The 26,740-nt window shown below is 42.3% G+C and overlaps 1 protein-coding gene across 1 annotated transcript in view; it reads left to right on the forward strand.

Annotated features, from left to right (window-relative positions):
* The first annotated feature begins 209 nt into the window (after positions 1-209).
* The window catches only part of C7 (complement C7), a 37,248-nt gene continuing 10,717 nt past the window's right edge, over positions 210-26,740 (forward strand). The window contains exons 1-15 of the mRNA XM_038402693.2: positions 210-584; positions 902-957; positions 1,652-1,727; positions 2,737-2,878; positions 5,521-5,662; positions 7,881-8,019; positions 9,346-9,480; positions 10,934-11,177; positions 12,034-12,147; positions 15,285-15,451; positions 16,303-16,531; positions 18,202-18,373; positions 18,793-18,880; positions 19,964-20,096; positions 21,821-22,012. Of these exons, the coding sequence (XP_038258621.1) occupies positions 579-584; positions 902-957; positions 1,652-1,727; positions 2,737-2,878; positions 5,521-5,662; positions 7,881-8,019; positions 9,346-9,480; positions 10,934-11,177; positions 12,034-12,147; positions 15,285-15,451; positions 16,303-16,531; positions 18,202-18,373; positions 18,793-18,880; positions 19,964-20,096; positions 21,821-22,012 (2,035 nt within the window). The 5' untranslated portion in view covers positions 210-578. The remainder of the gene's footprint in view (positions 585-901; positions 958-1,651; positions 1,728-2,736; positions 2,879-5,520; positions 5,663-7,880; positions 8,020-9,345; positions 9,481-10,933; positions 11,178-12,033; positions 12,148-15,284; positions 15,452-16,302; positions 16,532-18,201; positions 18,374-18,792; positions 18,881-19,963; positions 20,097-21,820; positions 22,013-26,740) is intronic.

The following is a 26,740-nucleotide window of genomic DNA, read 5'->3' on the forward strand; positions in this document are numbered from 1 at the left end:
TTTTTCATGATAGAAACTGATGTGTGGAGATTAGACTTGCTACTGCACATCACAACTGTAGACGTGTATACTAAGGATTTGTGGCCAGAATCTAATCTCAGTCATACAGGTGTAAACCAGAGTAACTCCATCCACTGAAGAGGATGAAGTGACTCTGAGTTTGTGTAACTGATGTCAGAGCTGGCTCGTGGTCTCTGAAAAGTGAAAGACATTGCACCACAGAAAAAAGGGAGAGAAACTAAGTTTTCTTTCAGTGAGTCCTTCCCATAGTTTTGTGCCAGCCCTAGTTAGTTAGCATAGCCAAGCCTTGATTTATATGTATATTATTCTGTCTTTAAGACATTGAGCAGCTACAGGAACAGGCTGTTTGTGTCCCAGGAGGTGATTAAATGGGTTAAGATTAAAATTCCTCTGTATTACTCAGTCTTTCTGTAAAAGAAAAGCAAAACAGTAAGGCAGAGTCAGACTCCAGACGAGACAGACAGACAGACTCCTCCTGCTGCGGACTTGCCCCCTAGTCCCTGAGGAGGTACATTTCTTCCCTGGTAGTTGCTGGATATCTCAGCGTTTCTCCTAATATGAAGGTAAGACAATCACTTAGCTAATTTCTACCAGTGAAATGAATAAGATGAAATATTAATTTCAAAAGGAAGATGCATGACTGAGAAACGTAATGGGATAAAACTGCAATAAAGTAGACAAACAAGAAAATGTGGTTTGGGTGGCTAATCTGCTGAGTGTTCAGATTTCACATCATTATTAATAGTACCATTATTATTTATTTGCATTGGAGTATGGCTGGAGTAAGGGCTGCTGACCAGGTCCCAAAGTTGGCAAAACGCATGCAAAAGAAAAAGCAGAACAAACAGAAAATTAATGAATGTTTTCCTTCCTTGTTCAGGTATTTGAGTTTTTCCTTCTGGTAGAAGTTACAGGTTTCTTTCCAGTTTTTTCCAGGTGAGTATTTATTTGGAATTGTGTATGCTAAAGAATGACTATGAATTGTTTAATATATGTATATATAAATGTGCTTACATAGACATGGCTGGTCCACAACATGGGGAGAGGATTAAAGGAATCTCTCAGTTTGTGCCCCTGTGAGAGTGGAGCCACTTTCCCATCAGCACTGTCAGTGCCACCAACCTCTTCAGTGGCAGGGGGGAAGGTGCGGTGAGAAGCGGGCTATTGCCTCCCTCCCTTCTGAACACAATGGAAGAGCTGGGAAGCTCCACTGGGAGCACTTCCTGGGAATTCTGGCTGAGCCTGAGAATTCCACAGGGAGCTCCCACTGCAATCTGGCCTCTCCACGTCCCACTGGACACACAGGGCTGTGCTGGTATGACACAATCTGGATCCCAGTGTATAGTTTTGATATGGTCTATGCGAGCATTCAGGACTAAGCGTGTGGGATAGTTTCTCCTGTCTGTCTAGTGGTTAGACAGAAGGATTGGGAGTCAGTTTTATTCTTCTGTGGCAGGATGAGTGAATCCCATTGGTTTCAGTAGGAGCACAATCAGACCTCATATTTTTAATCAGAATTCATTTAGCTGTGTCTGAAAACTTGGCTCTAATGCTTATGAATGGAGACATTGCAATTTCTTATAACTTTTTTTTCTGTTTTTTAATAATGCAAAAAATAATATTGAGGCAGTCCTTCCTCTCCAGTCAATTGCCACTGGAATCCTTATGGCCCTTGGTCTGAATGTGATGGCTGCACTAAAACTCAGGTATAATGCTATTCATGCTTTTTTCCTTTTGCCTTCCTTAACATGCATTTTTATAATAATTATGGTAGCATTATATCTGTAAGAGGATCAAAAGCCTAAAGCATATGATTTGTGTCTGCAAAGATGCAATATTCTAACAGCTGACAGTGCAGAAGGAAAGGACTTTGATGTTAGGAAGGAGGATAATCATCATAATAAGCATAACTGTCCCAGTCGTTTTTATTTTGGTGATAGTTACAAAAAATGTCCTCATGGAAATTCCAGTAAACTCTTATAATTCTTCAGCTGATATCTATTGATTCCTATTGTCTGTCAGTTTTTATTGGATGATCCAATTGCTCCATTCCATTCCTAACAGGAATCAGTAGAAACAAGCTGAAAGTTTTCTATGTTGGCACTTTCACTCAGGTGAGAGATATTTTTGATTTTTAGATTCCTTATTGCTTCCTTTGATAAGTCATTAATTAAGGATAGGTGGATGGATGGGTTCAGATTAAAAAAGGGCCAGTGTGCACTTTCTCTCAAGACTTGACATGAACCTGAATTTCTTTTGAGATGCAAAAAATCCCCAGTTGTCTAACTTTAGTTTTTGTCACGTTCCTTTGCACTACTTGCTTCCTCTTGGGATCCGTGGCTGTTTTATTTTAGTTCTGGCAGGTCAGGTCCAAGAGTGAGTGACACCATTCAAAATGTTCATAAAATGAAAAAAGAGTACAGTATTTTCACCTGGCTTGTACTAGTTGCAGTTGGCACCTAGATTTTAGAACAGAGCAATTGGGTTTATTAGTCTACTAGGGCTAAAAAGAGTAGAGTCCTTTCTGTTAAACCATTTTGTATTGATATGTTGTTATTTTGTAGTAACACGAGGAGCAGTGTGTTTGTTTTCAGGAAATGTAAATAAACATTTCAATTAATTACAGCAAAGGATTTGTTGTGCTGTCATGAAAGCAGTCTAATATTTCTGCTTTAGGTTTAAACTTTCTAAAGGTTTCTATTGATTTGCATTCAGATTCGCAGACGGACAATAGCAGTTTACGGCCAGTATGGGGGAAACCCATGTGTTGGGAGTGCCTTTGAAACACGACAATGTGTTCCTACGAGAGGATGCCCAACAGAGGAGGGCTGTGGTGACAGGTTCAGGTGCTTTTCAGGTACTTTATTTTACTTTATTTTTAATAACTTTCTAATATTTAAAGTTATGAAGATGATTATGTAAAGGTACTTCCTGTTTATCAGACAATCACAGTATCATGAGTTAAATAAAATCAAAGGATGAAAGGTCCAGTGTTTACTGGAAAGAAATTCACAGGCCAAAGATCATACACAGCCTTATTAACCCACTATATAGCCTTGCTGTGGTCCCTCTGTGCATATATGCCTTACCCCACTGACACGTTGGAGGGACACAAAGGGGAGCACCAGCTAAAGGCACATGCCCTCCCACGTGACCTGCACATTAAGGACAGCTGCATTATTCAGTTGTGTCTGTCCCATTGATGGCTGGAGATAATTTTTAAGTCTTCTGAAGCTGGAGAATGAGTTCAGGATGATACAGGCACAGTGGGAAGGATTCTTATACATTTGCAGTACTCCAGAAACATAGTGCTTCCAGAGTACTGAAAATGAGTCCAGGATCTCTTTCTTGATGGGTAACAGCTAATTTAGGCACCATCATTTTGTATGTATAGTTGGGATTATATTTTGCCATGTGCATCACTTTGCATTTAACACTGAATTTCATCTGCCATTTTCTTGCCAAGTAGGGTGACCAGGTGTCCAGTTTTCGACCGGAACACTCGCTCGAAAAGGGACCCTGGTGGCTCCGGTCAGCACCACCAACCGGGCCGTTAAAAGTCTGGTCGGTGGTGCTGCGGAGCTAAGGCAAGCTAGTCCCTACCTGTCCTGGCTCTGCTCTGCACCCCGGAAGCGGCCAGCAGGTCCGGTTCCTAGGTGGGGGGGGGCCACAGGGCTCCGCGCGCTATCCTTGCCCCAAACACCAGCTCCGCACTCCCACTGGCCAGGAACTGTGGCCAATGGGAGTGGCAGAGGCAGTGCCTGTGAGCAAGAGCAGCATGCAGAGACACCTGCCCCATGCCTCTGCCTAGGACCTGGACCTGCTGGCTGCTTCTGGGGTGTAGCATGGAGTCAGGACATGCAGGAAGCCTGCCTCAGCCCCCCATTATGCCACTGACCAGGAGCCATCGGAGGTAAGCCAGCGCCCCAACCCTGAGCCCTAACCCCCTGCCCCAGCCCTGAGCCCCCCCAAATCTAGAGACCCCTCATGCACGCCAAACCCCTCATCCCTGGCCCCACGCCAGAGTCTGCACCCCCAGACAGAGCCCTCACCCCCCCACACTCCAACCCCCTGCCCAGCCCAGAACCCCTTCCCTCACCCCAAACCCCTCATTTCTGGCCTCACCTCAGAGCCCATATCCTCATTTAGAGCCCTCACCCCCTCCTGCACCCCAATCCCCTGCCCCAGCCCAGTCAAAGTGAGTGAGGATGGGGGAGAGAGAACCACCGAGGGAGGGGCAGGGCCTCAGGGAAGGGGCGGGGCTAGAGTGTTCAGGTTTTGTGCGATTAGAAAGTTGGCAACCCTATTGCCAAGTCAACCAATTTTGTGAGATCCCTTTGTAACTCTTTGCAGTCTGTTTTTGACTTAACTATCTTGAGTAATTTTGTATCATCTGCAAACTTTGGCTACCTCACTGTTTACTCCCTTTTGCCGATCATTTATGAATATGTTGAACAGCACTGATCCCAGACCAGTACAGACCCCGGGGACAGCTCTATTTACTTCTCTCCATTCTGAAAATGGGTCATTTATTCCTACCCTTTGTTTCCTGTCTTTTAACTGGAGTGTCTGGAACTGCTTTCAGGATCATTTAATGAGCCTTAATTTAATTTAATGACAAGCCTTTTGTTATCTTAATCACCCTGGCTCTGTTTATAAACAAGGCATCAAGGGCGGAAGTAGTTAGTAGCACAGTACTCATCACATTCCACAGTCAAGCTCTGACTCCTGGGTTCTTGCCCCGCCCCAGGCGATTGGAGAGGGGCATGTGACCCTTTGGGCCCCCCACCACGCGTCTTCCCTGCCCCACTATATTATTTTACATGATCACATACTATTATGACACCAGCACTCCTATATGCCTGTTGTACACTGTTCAGCCTACACATGAGGGCCCAGTTTTGCTCTTAGTTACACCAGAATAAATTGAATGATGGATTTTCTGTGTTATAATTCCATAGTTCACAATCACTGCCCACTGGCCGATTAGCACACTGAATGAGTTAGGGGTTGTGTGGAAATGAGGTGCCCAATTCTCTCCTCCCTTAGACCAGTGTAAATCAGGAGTAACTCAACTGCCATCGGGGAGTTACAATGGAGTAACTGGGAGTTACAATGTAATTAAAGGCTGCATTCTAGTATATACGCTCCAGCAACCTTCGCTATATGTTTAAAACATGCACTGCAATGCCCTCAGTTCAATTCAAGTGTCACTTTTTAGAGACATAGTGTTCGCTATTGTAGGGTGGCCAAAACCAGAATTTGAACCCTGATCTTCCAGTGATATATAGGTCACAGAGGCAGGCCCCCTGAGTCCAGGTTTTTTCTTGAGTTTACGTAATTTTTATTAAAGCTTGTTTTTAATTAGAACTACACAAAATGAGAATGTGTGATGAGAATCGGCTAATTAACATGCTTGAATTTTAGATGCTGTGTATCCAGGTGGACAAACAAGTTTCCTCCTTTTCCTGAGATTTTGTTTGTTTGGTTTGGTTTTAGGTCAATGCATTAGCAAATCTCTGGTGTGCAATGGAGACCAGGATTGTGAGGAAGATGGTGCTGATGAGGATCGGTGTGAAGAGAGCAGACCATCTTGTGACATTGATAAAATGCCTCCCAATGCAGAACTTACAGGAGCTGGGTAAGCTTCTCTGCAGATTTCATCTTACATGTTACATCAATATCTGTGCTAATTTACGTTGTATTTTTGTAGCATTTTACAACAAATCTATGACTAAATAGAGACAAACATCTTGGCCTCCAGTTAACCTGCTCACATGCAGCAGACAGACCTTCAGCTCCAGATCTCCAGACTATTCTTTTTACTATTTTATTATTTGTGTTAACCGTAGTGCCTAGGAGACACAGTCATGGACCAGGACCCCATTGTGCTAGGTGTTGTACAAAGAGCTGCACTAAAGAAAAGTCTCCTTTAGCAAGAGTAGAATTAGGGCTTATAGTCTCCCTAGAGAGCATTCATTAAAGTGCAACACAATCTTTAACAATTGTTTATGATTAGGCATTCCATCTAACAGAAGGCAGCAATGCACATGTACAGTGTATAGCACATTGCAACCTCTATCTCACTCTAGTCTGCCAATGTAGATAGATTAAACAGATGATTGAAGGACTTCCTAGCTCTGCCATATGTTTTCATTATGGGTGTGAAATTTTCTCCTCAGATACACACATATAACTTCCATTGACTTCAAAGAGAGTTGCAAACAGAGATATAATTGCAGAATTTGTCCCTATGAGCTGAAACTTTATACTAAAAGAGCCTAGTTCTTCCTTGACTTACACTTTGAGTAGTCATTGACACCTGTGTACTGTGTATATAAAATGCACCCAAATCAAAATGGTAGCATTTTACAATGTCTTTGTACAAGTGTGATGATTAAACAAGGTGCATGGTGGTGGAGAATCAGGCCTAAGATTGCAATATAGGTATAATTTTTGGACAAGATTCGCTGCTATGATCTGGCTGCTATGATTTAGCTCAGGGGTCGGCAAACTTTCAGAAGTGGTGTGCCGAGTCTTCATTTATTCACTCTAATTTAAGGTTTTGCATGTCTGTAATACATTTAAACTTTTTTAGAAGGTCTCTTTCTACAAGTCTATAATATATAACTAAATTATTGTTGTATGTAAAGTAAATAAGGTTTTAAAAATGTTTAAGAAGCTTCGTTTAAAATTAAATTAAAATGCAGAGCCGTCCAGACCAGCGGCCAGGACCCGGGCAGTGTGAGTGCCACTGACAATCAGTTCACGTGCCACTTTTGGCACGCGTGCCATAGGTTGCCTACCCCGATCTATCTCCACTAATACAAAATAGCTAGGAACCTGTTTTAACTGGGTTTATAGCTGTCCTGCATCACAGAGGCATCTTAAAGCAACCAGAGTATAACTATGAATCTGGCCTTTTGGTTTTGAACAATGATTTGAAACATTTGCACTTCTGCAACTTAAACACATCTTTTAAATTTGAAATGAAATATTGCAAACTAGTTGTCTATAATCAGGATAGGTTATAGACAGGTTTCTAAAGGCATAGCAACAACAGTTGCCTTTTTCTTAAGGAATACTGCTATGCAATAGCATTGTGGATCTATACTCTTTAATGACCTCAGATACATATACAGAAGTATTAGCATAACAAAATGATGATCTTAAACTTGTTTAATGTAGCCCTATTACCTTGAAAATGATCTTAGGTCAGATGTAATAAAGAGGAGTTTTGGTAATGGATTGGGCATTTTGCGGATATAGCTTAACATAAGCAGTTGCCATAGATACAAATGTACTGGAGTTAGCAGGTGTGAAATATGTACTCATTGCTGACACAATTAAGAATGGCATTTTACTTTCCATACTCTAGTATGTATGTCTGGCACTCTTATGCCCACCTAGGAGTCTATAATATAGTGTCCTATTTTCTTATGTAATGGCTTGTCTACATGGTGAGTTAGTACATGGCAAACCAGGGTGTAAATCAACAGGGCATTATCTTGCTGCACACTAACTCACCATGTGGACCCTGCTGCAGCACACTAAAAATTCCGTTGTATACTTTGGCATACTCCCATTTCAAACATCCGGGCATCAGTGCTCACTATGGAACTTTTAGTGCACGGGAGCAGTGCTCGCACAGGTGGCTAGTGCACTGTAGATTCCCTCCCTGGCTTGCTATGCACTAACTTGCTGACTACACAGGCCCTAAGTCCATTTCTGATTGTTATATGCAGATTTAATGCTATTCAATTACAACAGCTTTTTGTAGTTTTAAGATCCTGTCAACCATGCATTCTTTTCAGTGACTCTGTTGCCTTAAGCTATCTTTTGTATTTTTTCTCTTGCAGCTTTGATGCCATTTCTGGTGAGACAAGGGGAAGAGTGATTCATACTAAGAGTTTTGGTGGACAGTGCAGAAAGGTGTTTAGTGGTGATCAGAGAGAATACTACAGACTGAGTGAAAGCCTTCTTGCCTACACATTCCAAGTATGTTTGCTTTACCATAGCCTTGTTTTTAGAGTCATATTTAGACCAGGGAGAATAATGCAAAACATGAAAGGTTTCATGAGGGTGGCAAGCTTCCAGGAAAGAGTTCCTTGCGGCAAACATGCACTCAGCCAGCCCCCGCTGTCTGGTTTGCTGGTTCAGTTAGATGGTGGCTCCTCCACCTGGCCAGCCTCCAGGGGGAAATCCAGGGCTGGATTTTCACTTTATGCGCCCCTAGGCACAACATCTTCCGTGCTCCCCTGCCTACAGCTGATCTTCATGTTGCACACAGTTTTAGAGAGATCAGGTGCCCCTAGAACGCTGGCACCCCTAGGCACATGCCTACTATGCCTAATTGGAAATCTGGCCCTGGGGAAGTCAATAATCAGCACCTCTCACAAGATTAAATCCAGAGAGAGGAGCAGTCAACACCATTGAACTGAACTGAGCTGGGTAACTGTCTCCTGAACAGCCCATGAATTTAAGGAACAGGATTGCCAACAGCAAAACAGCAGTGTTGGAGACTACGTGCCAGATCCTCAGCTGGTGAAATTCAGCATGGCTCTGTCAGTCAATGGAGTTATGCCAAGTTACACCCGGTGAGAATCTAGCTCATGCATCTACTTAGAGTTAAGTTTATCTCTTCCCAGAAAATTGTATATATGTTTAGTAGTTTTAATAGATGTTAAGTGGAGGATTTATCACTAGAAGAAAGGAACAGAACCCTGAATGTTATTGCTTAGATCAAGGTTTTGATCCTGTGCACCCTTTATTTCAATAGAACCTTTGCGTGCCCATGGGATGTGTTCAACTCATTGAGGGCTTCAGAGAGAAGATTATAACCAAATAATGGCTTAAAGTCAAGCATGTGCATAAATGTTTGCAAGATGAGGGCTAAAGTGTGGTAGACATAGTCTTCAACTCTCAGGGTCAGATCTTTACTGAGTGCAGGGGTCTATCCTCACTTGGTTTTCTCTGAGCATGAGCAGCTAATACACCTGCTCATTCTTTAGAAGTATAGCATACATACGCTTCTTAGGACCTTTGCAGAGACATATTATATCCCTTTCAGAGGGATACTTTGTTCACTGTCATATCCTTAATGGGCTTGATCCTGCTCCCATTGACATCAGTGGGAACAGGGTCAGTCCTGAAATCCACTGCCATACTACTGCTATGTTTGTATAAAGATGTTTGCTTTATCCTGTATTCATACACCGACTAGAATGTATTCAATCCAAAGAAATCTTCCTAGTCTCTCTGTGCCAGGAAGTGCATGTGCTTCTAACAGCCATTCATAAAGGACTGCATTTTCCTTTATTCTAGGTGAAAATTCAGAATGATTTTAGCTATGAGTTTTACAACAGTAGCTGGTCTTATATGAAACACACAGTGCACAATGTACAATCAAACAGTGGCCATTACTATTCAAAAAATACACAGGAGAAAAGCAGCAAAAAGGTATGTACAAACTGGCTTTTTGACTTAGAATTTCCCATGAATTATTAAAGTCTTACTTCCTTCAAGGCATTTTATAATTTAAACATCTCCATGACAATTTTTTTGTTTTATCCTGGTACTTTCGGTGCAACTTAGACAAAACAAACATAATCCCTCAAAGATCTGTACAAAGAGGTCACTGATCTGGGTTATGTTAGTTTATTTTTTGCCATTGTAATTGCTTATTATCTATTCATTTGATTTATTGGCTGCTTTTGCTATAAGGAAAGAAAGACACTGGCTAATAACTGAATAATATTCTCCATGCTGATAATTTTCTTCTGAACAGTTCATTTAAATGTTGTTTTCTCTTTGCCTTTTTTATTACATTCCTCAGTGTTTAGAGGCAACTTTAAAAAAAAATTCTACAATGAGGGGTTAAAATTTGTTTTGCCTACCCACAAGAAAAATTGTATTTCAGAATTGAACTCTACTGAGAACTTTACCTACTCCTTTATAAAGTACCTTTGTCTCCACTGTGCCTATAATTTTGAGTTAACTAAAAACAAGTAGTAATTCAATAACTTGAGTGCTTCCCATTTATGAGGTAATATTAGTATCTTGGGTTAAATAAACTCAGAGGCTGAAGGCTAATATGTTTTTAGCTCATAATATGATTACTACCAAGTTGACGGAAACTACTCTTCTGTTGTTAATACACTGGAATGTACACACTGATTACATATGTTGAGACTTACAGTAAATAAGTTCAAAATTATACTTATTTTTTAACTGGAAGAAAAGCTGAGAAGACCATATTTATTTTGGGCATGTGTCTGAGAAGCTATCACAAAGACAAGAGTGAGAGGGGTACTTATAAAGAAAAGGGTGCTCCAGACCAGTCAGGATGCAAAGAAAAGAGAATTTTCTGGTGTCTCCTGTTTCCCTTTTGCTAAACTGCAGTACCTTTGTCTCCAGCAGGGCTCATTAATCAGGCTCTGCCAGGCACCTAATGCCTGGCAACCACCATTAACTTTTACACAGGACTATGCATTTGCCTATTTGTCCTTTTGAAGCTTTTTTGGGAGGTGGAGAGTGAAGAAAGAATGCTGCAGTCATTAAAAAAAAAAGTGATTTTGTCTACCTCCCACACTATCACATTCATATCACATTCACTCAGATGTCCTATCACACAAAACAGGCAACCCCACTACAGGAGGAAGAACAGAACTTTAAAGGGAAAAACAAAACAAAACAAAAATCCAGTCTCTTAAAGAAACAGACCACCTTATCACAAGAGCCATACATAAATGATAAGTACTGAAGTCAGGAGTGAATCAGAATGCAGGGGTAACATACTGAACAGTTGTAGAAACTATTGTCCATTAGCAAGTACAGGATCCTGATGAGCTGATTGGCAGAAGCCATTCCATTTTTAAATAGCTGAATGACTAATTTATTTTCATCCTCTTAGAGTAATCACCTCATGGTTGTTGAGAATGATGTGGAAGTTTCTCAATTCATTAATAACAACCCAGAATTTCTAACTCTTACGGAGCCATTCTGGAAAGAACTTGCCAACCTTCCTGCTGTCTATGAATATAGTGCATACCGAAGATTAATTGAACATTTTGGTACTCACTTCCTGCACTCTGGATCTCTGGGAGGACATTACAAAGTTCTCTTTTATATGGATACTGAAAAAATCAAAGCAGAAGGTAGAGTACTGGCGCATTTGTTACAATGAACCAAGAGAATGAACAAGTGAAGAAACTCCTCCCTAGATCCTCCCAGCTAACTAATAAAACAAAAATAAAGAGACTGCTTTCTCACCAGTCAGTCGCCATAGACTCTCCTTATCGATAATAAACTAGAGGTGGGCTGAAGCCGCTATCATTAGATCCTGATCAGGGTATTGAATGCTCAAAGTTCAGAGAGATTTGGATTTGGGGTTCAGCCTATTATACATTTGGTTCCATACATTATAAATCGAAAGGGCTATTTGAAAAATTTGGATCCCAGTCCTGGTTTGGCTTTTGAACAGCCTCAAAGTTCAGAGGTGTTTGGATACAAGGTGTGATTAAAGTCCATCTCTAGCGAAGGCAGAACAAAATAAAAGTAAAGCAAAGGCAAAACTGCACATATGGTGATACTCAAAGACACAATCACTGCTGGAAGGGCAGGGGTGGGGATGAAAAAAAGGATAAATCAGAAAAAAGAAAATAAAGAAAATAAAATATCAGGCAAATACATCATTCAGCTTTCTGCCAGTATCCTTAGGGCAGGGGTGAGAATGAGAAAAAGGATAAATCAGAAAAAAGAAAATAAAATATCAGGCAAATACATCATTCAGCTTTCTGCCAGTATCCTTAGGCGTTGCCCTTGGATAGCTACTGGTTACTGGTAATCCTTAGCATGGGATCTGCTTTGTAGTTGTCCCCTCCTTCAAGAAAATGTTGCAGTTGTTCTATACCTAACATGAACCCTCAGTCAATGGGAGCCTCACACACGAATCCAAAAGCAGAAATTAATTTTCAGCCTACTGTGAAAGTGACTGGATCTATTTCTTTCCAGGTTTGAGTATTACAGACATGTACAAATGTACATCATCAGGTTGGAACTTACTTATCGTAAAAAAGAAAAAGACTACTTGCTCAAAACTGGATGAGCTGTTAAAATCCTCTTCAGGTAAATGATTCCATGGCACAGAGATTTCTTGCATTGTGGGATATGTCAGAACTGGTTACGTGTGGGAGATCAATAAAACAGAAGAGCTTTTTGGATATAGTAGAACTCTGACTATCTGAATGGAATTACAGGGAACATATTTGCACAAACAGGTTTCAGATAAGGAGTACTGAGTTTTCATTGTAAATGATGCATGTCTGGTGACATAATCAAGATTTCAGATATAAGAGGGTTAACATTTGAGGAACTTGGAAAAGGTATCAAAATTGTCAAAATATTGTGTAAGTTGGTGGAATGAGCAGAAAAAACAAATGCAAACCAGTCCCTCTCATCCCTTTGGTCACTAGTCCAAAGCTGGCAGGTGCTGAGCTCCAGTAGGAATGGAAGGTGCTCAGCATCTCTCAGGACAGGATAATAGGGTAATAGCCAACATGGATTTGTCAAGAACAAATCATACCCCCCAACCTAATTTCCTTCTTTGACAGGTTTACTGACCTATTGGATAGGGGAGAAGCAGTAGAAGTGATATACCTTGATTTTAATAAGGCTTTTGACACAGTCCCACAGGACATTCACATATGGTCTAGATTACATTACTACAAGGTGGGTGCAAAACTGGTTGAAAGCCCATACTCAAAGTGGAGATATCAATGGTTCATATCAAAGGTGGGAGACCCATCTACTGGGATCCTGCAGGGGTAGTCCTGGGTCCTGTACTAGTTAATATTTTCATTAATGTCTTGTGACAGAATGGAGAGTATACTTATAAAATGTGTGGATGACACCAAGCTAAGACAGTTCACAAGCACTTTGAAGGACAGGATGAGAATTCAACATGATCTTGACAAATTGGAGAATTGGTCTAAAGTCAACAAGATGAAATTCAATGAAGCCAAGTGCCAACTACTGCTTTTGGAAGAAAAAATCAAATGCAAAAATACAAAATGGGGAATAATTGGTTAGGTGAAAAGGATCTGGGGGTTCGAGTGGATCACAAATTGAAAATGAGCCAACAATGTGATGCAGTTGTGAAAAAGGCTAATATCATTCTGGGGTGTATTAACAGGAGTTTTTTATGTAAGACATGGGGGGTAATTTACTCTCTCTACTTGGCACTGATGAGTCCTCATCTGGAGAACTGTGTCCAGTTTTGGGTGCCACACTTCAGGAAAGATGTGGACAAATTGGAGAAAGTCCAGAGGAGAGCAACAAAAATGATAAAAGTTTAGAAACCCAGACCTGTGAGGACAGGTTAAAAACCCCTGGGCTTATTTAGTCTTGAGAAAAGAAGACAGGGAGAGGGGACACCTGATAACAGTCTTCAAATATGTTAAGGGCTGTTATAAAGGGGACTGAAGCTAGGACAAGAAGTAAATGGCTTTATCTCCAGCAAGGAGGATTTAGGTTAGATATTTGGACAAAAATTCTAACTATAAGAGCAGTTAAGCTCTGGAATAGGTTTCCAAGGGTAGGTGTGAAAGCCTTGTCATGGGAAGTGTTTAAGAGCAGGTTGGACAAACACCTCTTAGGGATGGCCTAGGTTTACATGGTCTTGCTTCAGCGCAGGTGGCTGGACTAGATGTTTTCTCAAGGTCCCTTCCAGCCCTATGTATCTATGATTTTATGACATCAGCTTGACTTGATTAGAGCCCACCTTATGGTAGATTGGTGGATAGCCTCTTTTCCACATCTCTTGAGCCATACTCATTCACAGTTGCATGACCCAGATCTACAAAGGTACTTAGAAGACTAAGTCCCAGTTGTATGCACCAATGTGATCAACAAACCTTCTGTTTGGCTGCCACCTAGTCCTGCAGGTGCTTATCTCACTTGGCACTAAATTTCTACTGTACCAGTTCCATAGGTGCCTCTGGGTGCACTACTGCCTTACTCTAGGCATCTGGACATATACCTGTTGCCCCAGAGTGATTTACAAAGTGGGGGAAGGTAGGCAGAGAAATGCCTATCTCACCATGGAATTCAATCTGGTAGGCATGATCCGAGGCTGCCCACCAGAGTGGGTTCCACTCAAAATCTGGTGGGGAATAAGAGGAATGGTGATGGGGTGCCAACCTTATAACTTTTAGCCCATTGGGTACCATCAGCACCACTTCCACCTCCTCCCATTTCGTGTGGAGTGTTTCTTACAAGCAATGACTTAGGCATCTCAGTCATCTGACTCCAGGAGAGGGGCTCCTATTCATGAACTGCTAGCTAGGTGCCTCCCTGCACCCTGGACTTAGATGCCTACCTCCGTGACAGGGGCAGGGCTTAGCACACATCCCTCTTGTCTGCATTTCCCATTGGCTGGCTTAGGAGGCTCCCTGCTTAGCATGCTGGCACTGTGGATTGCATTCTTAGGTGCCTGTCTCTCCTCATGCATTATTCAGGGCACTCAGGCTTTGTGAATTGCAATGTTGTTCCTGTGATTTTCTAGGTGCCTAAAAGTTAGGTGTTGTGGTCTTCAACCCTGCAATGGCTAAGTCCTTTGGTGGATCCAGGCCTATAAGTCTACTTTTTTTCTGTCCCTTCTCCCCTCTCCAGTTCCCCATCATACTCCTCCTGTTCACTCTTGTCTGCTTTCTATTTGTATTCATTTTTGTTTTTCACTTGTTATGTGAAAACTCCTCTCCTCACCAGGAGGCCACCTGAAGGGTGAGGAGCATCCACTGATGGTTCTTTGGGGCAATAGACACACACTTGCAGAGCTTTAAATGTGTGTTACAAGAGCAGACACAAAAACCTTGGGCTGGTAAGCTGCTTCCTGAGCTGCTCCAGTGGTCATCTGCATTAAGAGCCATTGCAGGAGCAGGGAATAAAGGTGGGTTTCTAAAAGATGCGCACCTTCTTTACTCACAACAGCATTTATGTTGTAAGAAGTTGGAATGATTCCAGAGCCATGCTGCTTTCCCTATCTGCACTTCTGCCCTAGTCAGGTCCTCCCGCGGTTGGGAAACATCATTTCAGGATTTGGCCCACTATTACCATTCTAGGATACATGTGCTATATTAGTTAAATTGTGTACTGATGTCCCTTTAATTGCTTGCACAGGTATTTGCGTTATATTGTGGAATTTCTATTGCTATATGAAAACATACCAATCTGCTCTTCTGTATTTCTCATTCCTGAATGTGTAGGAATCGGTCAGAATCAGATTAGAGGTGATCCCTATGTAGAGGGAGGAAATCCAGCGGCTGTTGCTGGCCTTGCTTATCTAGATTTGAATAATCCTGCTGGAAATAGTGAAAGATATTCCTTCTGGGCTCGATCAGTGAAATACTATCCCAGAGTAATTAAACAAAAGGTAAGACTTAGTACTATTTTCTGAAAACAGCCCTGAGAGGTGGGTTTATCTGAAGTGGGGACATGACTAAGCTATAGGGGTTAATCAGCACCAGTTGTAAATGGCAATAGTTTTGTATCCAGATTGTTTTTTAAAAATTAAAATCAGAAAAATGTGCACAGGCAAAGCAGACTGTGAGAAATGTATGGTAATGACTTGCAGTTTTACAAAATCAAGGTTCTAATCCTGCATTGAATTTTGTATAAGTAGACACTGCCCCTGTGCAGAGCCCCAATAATTTCACTACTGCTTTGCATAAGCACAGGGGTCTATCTGCTTAGATCTCAGGGCCAAATATTGGAGTACAGTGTCAAATGAAAAAGATGAATTTTGTCAATGAGTTTGGGATTTAATGTGAGCTCTGGAAGTGTAGATTTTGTGGAATTGAAGCACAAAGTATTATTTTTTATCTTCTTAATCATTATAGAATGAAACTGACCTTATAGTTGTTTAAAATATACAACTTCTTGGACCGGGGAAGCTCACATAGAGACTTTGCTAGTGCCTAGTTTTTGAGCATGGCACGGCACGGCATTATTTAGCCCCAATCCACACAGCCATGGTTGAACTGTGTTGAATACAGCTGAGCTGCAAGTGACTTTAACAAATGTCTCACAAAGTTGGTTTTGAGTGTAGATAAGGCCTTATTTGATCTTTCCTACTAACGACAGATGAAGAGTTTTCCCTCTTTGCAAAATTGTCCACACCATATACATCTCCAAGTATCGTACAGGACCAATGTATTATTAAACTGTGAGACCCTTAAAATATGTAGTTTTTAAATTTAAGAAGTATCTGTTTATTGCATTTAGCTAACACCGTTGTACGAGCTGGTAAAGGAAGTGACCTGTGCCTCAGTTAAAAGGCATTACCTGAAACTAGCCATTGAAGAGTATCTGAGTGAGAACAATCCCTGCAAATGTCGGCCATGTCAAAATGGTGGCGAACCTGCCATAGTAGGAACTCAGTGCCTGTGTTTCTGCAAACCTTATACTTTTGGAGCAGCTTGTGAACTTGGAACTCTTGTAAAAGATCAACCAGGTAAGTACACATTTGTTTTGAGATTTCAAAAGTTTAAAGCATACTTTTCTGCTTGCAATGATACTTTCAGTGCTATTGTGCAGGTTGAATGTGCAGCTGATATTGGGCACCAGCAACTTGTAGAAGTCAAGTGGATTTTTGAGGGCATCAGGGGACAGAGGTTAAATAAGTATGGGGACTATTCCTCTCTGTTAGACTCTGGGTCTCTGCTTAACATTTGTATACAGCACTTTACATTTTCCAAGTATTTTCTTTAAGTTTTGTGGACAATACTAGTAACAGTGAGAGCAGTCCTGCATTGGCAAGCAAATGGACTAGATGAATTAATAGATCTTTTCCATCTCTTGCTTCTCTGATTCTGTTATCCCCATTTTACAAATAGAAAAACTGAGATGCAAAAAGGTCAAGGCCAGAATTTTCAAACTTGGGTGCCTAAACACACATTGTTTACCATGTTGTTGTAGCAGTGTTGGTCTGAGAATATGAGAGAGACAAGGTAGGTGAGGTGATATCTTTTATTGCACTAACTTCTGTTGGTGAGAGACAAGCTTTTGAGCTTCACAGAGCTCTTCTTCAGGTCTGGGGAAGGTAATCAAACTTAAGTGCACATTTAAGCATCTAAACTATTGCCCAGTTTTCAGAGATATTGAGCACCCATAAGTACTATTGAAAAAAGTAGAGTTTGTGTCATGTGCCTCTCTGATTATTTATTAGAGCATAAGCTTTCGGGGGCTACAGCTCAATGCATCTGATGAAGTGAGCTGTAGCTCACGAAAGCTTATGCTCTAATAAATTTGTTAGTCTCTAAGGTGCCACAAGTACTCCTTTTCTTTTTGCGAATACAGACTAACACGGCTGCTACTCTGAAACCTCTGATTATTTAAGTACCTTACTTTAGGCATCTAGCTTGAAAGTTGACTTGCCCAAGGTTACGTACAAAGCCAGGATTAGCATTTATGAATTCATGGCTCAAAGTATAGTACTCAGTCCACTAGATCAAACTGCTTTTTTCAAATTTGCCAATAACCTAGGCTTCTACATTACTTGTGTCCATGAAATGCCACTGATGAGTAGAGAAAAGGGAACAACTGTTCTAGTGGTGATGCAAGGAGGGATCAGATCTGTGAGAGGAGTATGTGTGCAGGGCAGGAATAAGAGCATAGAGATCAGTATTGGATTGCAGGGGCTTATTTTAACTAATCTAAACCTGAACAAAAATTTGGATTCAAAGAGCACCAGTGACTAATATTATGCTGGTCTTCTCCTGACAAACTGAGTTTCATAATGATTGTTTTTGCTATGCAGGTAAATGAAAGAGTTCAATAACCATTTCAATAACATTTTTGGAATAAATTAACAAAAATGAACAATGGGTCCATTTCACATCCTGTGAAACAGGAACACATTCAGTTTTTTTGTCCAGTTGTAGTATGGCACTATATTTCTATTTACTCATTCTGGTATAAATCAGCAATGACTCTACAGCAGCATAAAAGCAATATAAGCAAGAAAAGTCTCAGGTCCATAATAGTGAGATCTTGGCTTCAGCTCATTATCATCACTAGCTCTGACTGTTGTTTCTTGCTTTTAAGATACTAGCAGCTACTAAGAGGACAATAGAATTTCCTACATATTCCTATAAGGTAAAGTATCACTCTAACATTACACAGGAGTCATTGATGGAAGGTGGAGTTGCTGGTCCTCCTGGAGTCCTTGCTCAGGAGAAAGGAAGTCAAGGAGTCGAACCTGCAATAATCCACCACCTAGTGGCGGTGGGATATCCTGCATTGGAGAACAGTTTGAAAGCAGACAGTGTGAGGATGAGGAGTTGCAACATTTTCGGTAAGTGGATTGGAAACACCTTGAGCAAGTGGGAGATCTCGGGCGATTTATGATTTTGACTCAAAACGACTTGTAATTTGTTGGACTGTCACAGAAATTCAGTGGCTTTGGCTAAACCAAAGGATCAAGTTTTTGTGTTTGTTCAAGCATGAAACAAAATGAAATTCAGGATCTGTGATCTAGATGTGAAGTGGATCTGGAAAAAAGGGTGAAGCCTATGAGCTTAACTTTACTCTAGTCTTCACATGCTTTCTCAAAAACACGATATATGAGTTTAGTTTGATTATGGCTTAAAGGAACACAGACTGGCCCTGAAAAGGGGCTTCTGTGAGAAAGGCAGTATTTTAGAAGAAAGAATGATAAAAAACCCTCTTTAACTTAGTAAAAATAATCACAATCTTAAAATTTTTGCTTTACAGTTTGATTGAACCACACTGCTTTGATGTGTCCATAATCCCCACAGAATTCTGCTCACCTCCCCCACTCTTGGAAAATGGATTTGTTCAAGTAGGTTATAAAAAAGTTCTCTTTATTACTTAATCTATGCTCTGTTTCGAGCTGCAGTACTGGAGCTGCAGTTAATATACTCATAGTAATTCCCTACAACCGTGTATTAGTCTTGATCAATTTAATATGATGATGTATGAAAATTTCTTTAGCATGCTCCTCCTGGATTAAGTTTACAAGAGGTTAGCCAAGACTTACTTTACTTATTTGTAACTCTCCCTCCACACCACCTTTACTCCCCTTTTTATTACCCGCAATGCCAGAGTCTCCAACAGAGATCAGGGCCCCTGTTGTACTAGGCAATGTACAAACACATAGTAAGAGAGTCCATGCCTCAAAGAGCTGAACATTTAAAATAGACAAGATAGACAAAGGGCAGGATGGGAAAGAGGCACAGAGAGGTGAAGTGAGCTGCCCAACGTTACATGGCAAATTGGTGGTAGAACTACGAATTGAATCCAGGTCTCCTGACTCCAAGTCAAGTGCCCTAACTATTGGAACACACTCTTTTTGTCCCCACCAGGACTCCGCACACACACAGGGATCCAACTGCCTGCAGCGGCAGGATTGGGCCTAATATTAGACATGATTTAATAAGGGAGTAACAAGAGATCTTGTAAATTCCTTGGACCAGAGATTATGTCTGATCCACACTGTGAGGTGCCTAGCACCCTTTTGGTTGCTTTGAGAAATAACTAACACTATAGCAATACTGTATGTTTTGGAGAAATGTGCAAGAAATATTCTTCCCTCAAATTAACTAGGAATCAGTTAAAAAAATCTAAAATCTAATGGCCTGACCCTGAAAACCCTTACTCCACTGGGTCTACCTAAATGAATAAGACTTGGGGGATTGTACCCTAACATGTATTTTGCCATTTATTTTTCCAATCACTGGTTATCACCCTGCATGCATTAGTTTATCTCAGAAGAAAAAGGTAAAATCCTGCAAACCGTGGAATTGTATTTGCTCGGTTAATTCAGTCAGATTTCTTAGAAACCAAAAAAGAGTTTGATATTTTTAGTGGTAATTACACATTCATTGTTTCAAATTCAAAGCTTCCCCTATTTATTTCCTTTCAGAATGACGATTCCTCATATCCTGTCGGGAAAAGTGTTGTTTACGCCTGCAGAGACGGTTATTCTCTTGTTGGTGATCCTGTTGCTAAATGTGGGGAAGGTTTAAAGTGGCTCATTGCATATCCCCAATGCAAGAGTATGTGTAAATTGATTTTCACTGCAAAGTACAATTGAAAGTTGACTTTTGAATCCCAGTGAAACTTTTCCCCACATCTATTTTTCAAAAATAGAGGAAAGGGCAGAGGGGGGATGTAGACAGCTGTAGTCTTCCAATTCTCAAACTAGAATCAGACTTAAATTGCTTTTTCTTTCTTTGAATATAGAAATTGCTATAATAGAATGGACAACTGGTCCATTTGGTCTAGTTGTAAGGAAGGCAAAAATTGAACCAGAAAACTCACAATGCACCAGACCAAAGATATACTGCAGGGGTAAATTTCTTTCTGACCTCCCTGAAGTCAGAGGATTGCTAGCCCTGATGATTTTAATCTTAGGTAAAATAATTGCAATGCTATTCAATGTATATAGGATTGAGGTGCTCCATACTCTTGTCATGCTGCAGCAGAAAGTTGACTGAGATATACCATCCTAATATACTGAATAATCCCTGCTTAATTTTCTTTAGGAAATGAAAACTCTCCAGGGTCCTAGCTAATACAACTTGGAGTGGATGGCGAATTCATTTCTGAGAGACTCACATTTGGTGATCAACTTAGCCCTGAGCCTATGACCAAGCATTACCATTATTAGCTGATAAAAAAATATCTCTGTGTATAATAATAATGCCACAACTTACTTGGGGTCCTATGGGCAGCTCCTGGCTACAGCAAAGTTCTCCAGTAGCTGTTTTGACAACATAGTGAATCCAAAACTCAGCCAGTGAACTCTGTGGGACTTATAAAGAAATGTTTCAGAGTAGCAGCCATGTTAGTCTGTATTCGCAAAAAGAAAAGGAGTACTTGTGGCACCTTAGAGACTAACAAATTTATTAGAGCATAAGCTTTCGTGAGCTACAGCTCACAGCATCCAATGAAGTGAGCTGTAGCTCACGAAAGCTTATGCTCTAATAAATTTGTTAGTCTCTAAGGTGCCACAAGTACTCCTTTTCTTTTTAAAGAAATGTTTGTTAGTTTATGTCTTCAACATTCTATTCTCACTTCCTGACCCGCTGCCCAGAGTGATTAGATCTTTTTTATTTTTCATTTGTGAGTCAGCTATTAAAATGGTGTATCAGATAGATTAGTATCTTTCTAGACGGAAAGCAGCTTGGTCTAGATCCAGATCCCATCTTCCTTGTACCACCCATGCCAGCCTTCTGGCTTCCCATTCCTGTCTTTTTGCCTTCTTCTATGACATGCATGGAGTTACCCTTCCAGTTGCAGGGTCAGGCTTCTACCCTTTCTTCATTTCAATCACTCTAAAGACTCATTCCTTTTGTATTGTCCACAAACATTAGCCCAGGCAGTCAGTTGCCCTCTCTACAAAAATAAGCTTTAACATCTTCTTGGGCCTTGTCTATACTGGGGTGTAGGACACTGGTAATTGCATCCGTGCAAGCCCTTAGTAGAGGTTTATACCAGTGCAGTTTTTCCTGGGAGATCTAGTGCAGACTAGATTGTAAGCCCCGGGGGCTGGGATTGTCTTTGTCTCTGGAACAACCCCAAGCACATAGCAAATGTTTAACAAATAGGTTAATATTCTGTACTAACACAATTGGTGTCTTCCTAGAGGAATAAGAGCTGAGTTTTGCTCTAAACATAGACAATAGACTCAAAGAATTTAAGACAGGACAAGAAATATGTGACAACTTTCTGAACAAATTACAGAGTCACCATTCCTTTTGCTGTCTTCATTCCTTAGAAACAGCATGTGTCTTACCTCTCCTGGTGGAGGATATGAGAGGAGAGCCATGGAAACCTTCATATGAGATTGGAGAGAAGGTGACTCTGTCCTGTCCAGATGGCATGCAATTGGAAGGGTCATCTCTCATTCTGTGTGAGCCCAGCCTCAAGTGGTCTCCTGATATGAAGGATATCCAGTGCAAGAGAAGAGGTAAGACACTGCAGTAATTGGGTCTGAATGAAATCCTAGCAGTGATTAGAGAGGCAGTGCTTCCTAATGGATGAAGCACTGAACTAGGTGCAGGAGATCTGGGCTCAAGTCATGGCTCTGGCCCTGGCCTCCTGGGTGACTTTAGTCAAGTCCCTTCCCTTTCTGTGCCTCAGTTTCCCCATCTGTAAAATGGGTTAGCTCCTTTGTGAGGCACTTTGAGATCTACTGATGGGAAGTAATATCTAAGAGCTAGATATTATATATTTATTGTTCCCTAAGTGTGCCACAGTTACTCACGTCATAAAATGTGCTGCACCCTTGCCCATGCTGATGGAGTTGCTGCTGTGATGTTCACCTCAGGTATCCTAAGGCTATTTCTCCTGGTGGCGCCTTTTGCAATGTATCCCATATGCACCGACTTCCTAATGTGCCAGGGGCTGCTCTCCCCAGCCCCGCCCTGGCCTTGCCCCACCTCCACTCCTTCTCCCAAGGCCCCATCCCCACTCTGCCTCTTTCTGCCCCTTCCCCCGAGTGCACCCCACACTCACTCCTCCCCCTTCTCCCCCAGCACCTCCTGCACACCACAGAACAGCTGATCTGTGGTAAGCGGGAGGTGCTGGGATGGAGGGGGAGGTGCTGATAGGGGGTCTGCCAGTGGGTACTCAGCACCCAGCTTTTTTTTTCCGTGAATGCTCCAGCCCTGGAGCACTCACGGAGTTGCTGCCTATGATGTAGCCCCTTCACATATCGTTCTCCTGCAGGCTGTGGCAGTTGCGAACATTTTAAAAAGGAGTTCCCTCCGTTATTTCCCATCTCAGCTGGTTATGAGGGTGACACCCCCCTACCAGTGTATCCATCTTTCCACCTGACTCCTCTCAGCCCATCATGGTAACTGCACCACAAAGTGGATCTTCTGTGTGTCCTGGTAGTTGTTCCTCACAGCAGGGCACACTATGGTCTGAGGTTGTGGAGTGGATGGTCAGGTGGGCAGCGGGTCTCCTCCAATGGTGGGGCTGGGTGGTCATTAGGAAAAGGGTCCCTTTTGGTTCTTGAGGCAGGCAGGCCTCCCCTGATTGCTGGCAGTCTCCCCGTAGCTGGTGTGGGATTGGGGTCCTCTGGTTGTTGGGGGCAGGAGCTGAGTTACGGGAGAGGGGTTCCAGGCTTCCTCTCGGTAGTGGCTCCTCAAGCTTCAGGCTGAGGCTGGGCATACAGGCACTGACAGGACAGAGGCAGGATACAGTAGCTGTAGGACTCCCACTCAGCACAGCAGCACCTTAGCCTCTGTTCATCTACCCCTCACGCTGGAGCAGCCAGTTGAGGGCAGGTGCTGCACTGGACTTTCCCCGTGTACTCTTAGGAGTGCTGGTAGGTGAAGTAGAAGGGCAGTGGCCTTGGGCCTTGGAGCAGCTGCCATGGCCACTGCAGTAGCTGCCCGAGAGTATCATAGAATCATAGAATCATAGAATATCAGGGTTGGAAGGGACCCCAGAAGGTCATCTAGTCCAACCCCCTGCTCAAAGCAGGACCAAGTCCCAGTTAAATCATCCCAGCCAGGGCTTTGTCAAGCCTGACCTTAAAAACCTCTAAGGAAGGAGATTCTACCACCTCCCTAGGTAACGCATTCCAGTGTTTCACCACCCTCTTAGTGAAAAAGTTTTTCCTAATATCCAATCTAAACCTCCCCCATTGCAACTTGAGACCATTACTCCTCGTTCTGTCATCTGCTACCATTGAGAACAGTCTAGAGCCATCCTCTTTGAAACCCCCTTTCAGGTAGTTGAAAGCAGCTATCAAATCCCCCCTCATTCTTCTCTTCTGCAGACTAAACAATCCCAGCTCCCTCAGCCTCTCCTCATAAGTCATGTGCTCTAGACCCCTAATCATTTTTGTTGCCCTTCGTTGTACTCTTTCCAATTTATCCACATCCTTCCTGTAGTGTGGGGCCCAAAACTGGACACAGTACTCCAGATGAGGCCTCACCAATGTCGAATAGAGGGGAACGATCACGTCCCTCGATCTGCTCGCTATGCCCCTACTTATACATCCCAAAATGCCATTGGCCTTCTTGGCAACAAGGGCACACTGCTGACTCATATCCAGCTTCTCGTCCACTGTCACCCCTAGGTCCTTTTCCGCAGGCCACTCAATCCAAGCCTTTAGGGAAGTGACACTGGCTTTAGCATTTTGGGGCAAGGTTGATAAACAATTGTTTGCACTCACTGTTGTAAGGGGATTGCTACCCTTTCTGGGTAGGATTGCACCACTTCTGGGAAGATGGATGGGAGGACGTTTTAGAACAAAGCCTCTTCCCCTGGGGTCTGGTTAATAGTCTCATGAACACATGAAATATATCCTAAGATCCAAATAGGAAACCTCTCTCATCCATGCCACCTCAGGACTGATTCCGTCTATCTGTTCCCAGTTCTATACACTGTCTCTTAGCTCTCCATTGTCTCCTCTTACTAGAGCTTAGGTGACTTTTTCCCCTGGGAACTGGTGCTCACAAATTCTTCCCCTAGGTTACAGTTAATCCCTTCCCAGACTTTAGCTTGGAGAGGATTAACAGCCACTACTGTTCCCCTGCAGCTTGTCTAGTGGTAAGACTCCCAGGTCCCTCTTTACTGTGAATACCAGGATCTAATATATCTTGCTTCCCCTCCTTATCAGGCTTTGCTGTTGCCTACAGTTATGTGATTTGGGAGGAAACCAGGCACAGGTGAGAGCTGGACTTGGCTCTTTTTAAAGGCTCAACCATCCTGTCATACCCACTACCCCAAACAAGTTTCTGTCCTCCATTATCACACCACCATGAACACGACCAACCTAAGGATTTGGGAAGGGATAGCAAAATCACTTCCTGGAGTACATCCCAAATATAACAACCTCCTATTGCTGAAATGTAGCCCAGCTGGTTTTCCTTTCAACCCTAGCAACTGGTTTTCATCAGCTTACATTGCTTTATGTTTTCAAACTCTGTGCAAAGACAATGGCTAGGAACTCTTACAAAAAATGAAAGCTGTGATGCTCCTTTATGGTCTTCAAAGGCCAACTATGTTAACAAGGGTCTCACAGCAACCCCTCCAGCTCATTAGTAAGCTACAGCTTTAAATCATAATCTAGCCCAGAGATGGGCAAACTACGGCCTGCGGGGCTGTCCTGCCGGGCCCTTGAGCTCCCAGCCGGGAAGGCTAGCCCCTGGCCCTTCCCGATGCTGTCTCCTCTCCCCACAGCCTCAGCTTGCCATGCCGCCAGCACTCTGGGGACAGGGATCAGAGGTGGTTGTATCGGCGTAGGAGTCCTGCAGGGCCTATCAGGGGCAGGGGTGTGGATAGGGGTCAGGGCAGTCAGGGGGTGTGGTTAGGGGACAAGGAACGGGGGTGTTAGATGGGTTGGGGATACTGAGGGAGGCAGTCAGGGGGCAGGAAGTGGGAGAGGGTGGATAGGGGACGGGGCCAGACTGTTGGGGAAGCACAACCTTCCCTACCCGGCCCTCCATACAGTTTTGCAACCCCGATGTGGCCCTCCAGCCAAAAAGTTTGCCCACCCTGATCTAGCCTTATGCATCCAGCAGGGTGTGACAAGCCTGGAATTACAGTTGCACTGGTGGAAGAGCATGGAAGAGCAATCCAATAATATAACATTTTTAACAAATGAAAGTACATAAAAACAAGCATTAGAAAAAGTGGGGATGTACTAGATCAAACACTTAAATTAAAAAAGGAAGAATGGGAATCATTGTAATTTTGCATGACATAAAACATAACTGGGTTTTCTGAGACAGAGTGGGATAAGAATAGTCAGTAGATAACTAAGTTTTCTAGCTATAAACTATAGAGTAAAGACAGGACTGGTTGATCTGCTGATCCCAGGAATTGTTTTTTTTTGGGGGGTGGGGTATAATTTTCTCATCTACACTCAGTCAGGACTAGACTTAGTGTTTTTATTAAAATTCTACTACAGTTCTCTCTCTTTCTCCTTCTTGTTATTCCCCCCCACCACCATCTTTGACAGTTATCTGTTCTTCCCTATTTTGCTAAAGTAAGCCTAAAATTGTTAGAAAGATTTCTTTTTAAAAATGTGGTTCTGCTCAGTGATATTACAAGATCCAAGATCCAAAACACAAACCAGGTTAAACCTTTCTCTTACAGAAAACAGTTTTGTAGAGATTTAGCAAAGTCCGACTGTTACTAGCTAGAGAAATCTCAGGAGGGCTGTTAGTTCAGAAAGGACCTTTTTCACTTTTAAGCTTGGAATATAATGCAACAGGCCAAAGTGGAATACAGAAGTATATTATACAGCAGGCCAAAGCACAGAGCACAGTCCAAACACAATTCATAGACAGAGATGCTGGAACAATTTGTATAGTGGGGATAGACACTTGCATAGAATATCAGGGTTGGAAGGGACCTCAGGAGATCATCTAGTCCAACCCCCTGCTCAAAGCAGGACCAGTCCCCCAATTTTTGCCACAGAACCCTAAATGGGCCCCTCAAGGATTGAACTCACAACCCTGGGTTTAGCAGACCAATGTTCAAACCACTGAGTGATGCTGAGAGCCATTGAATCAAACTGTAAAGCCTGTATATGATGGAAACCACTTCAAGCCAAGGGGTGTGGCAGCACGCTCAGCAGCCCGGTTCCAGCATCTATGTCCATAGAGTTCTACAAGATCCACTCTTGCCTTTATTTTTAGTCTTTATGCATATAGGATCACAAACTGGTATTTGT

The sequence above is a fragment of the Dermochelys coriacea genome, chromosome 5 (genome assembly GCF_009764565.3).
Source record: "Dermochelys coriacea isolate rDerCor1 chromosome 5, rDerCor1.pri.v4, whole genome shotgun sequence".
In the NCBI taxonomy this organism is placed as follows: domain Eukaryota; kingdom Metazoa; phylum Chordata; order Testudines; family Dermochelyidae; genus Dermochelys; species Dermochelys coriacea.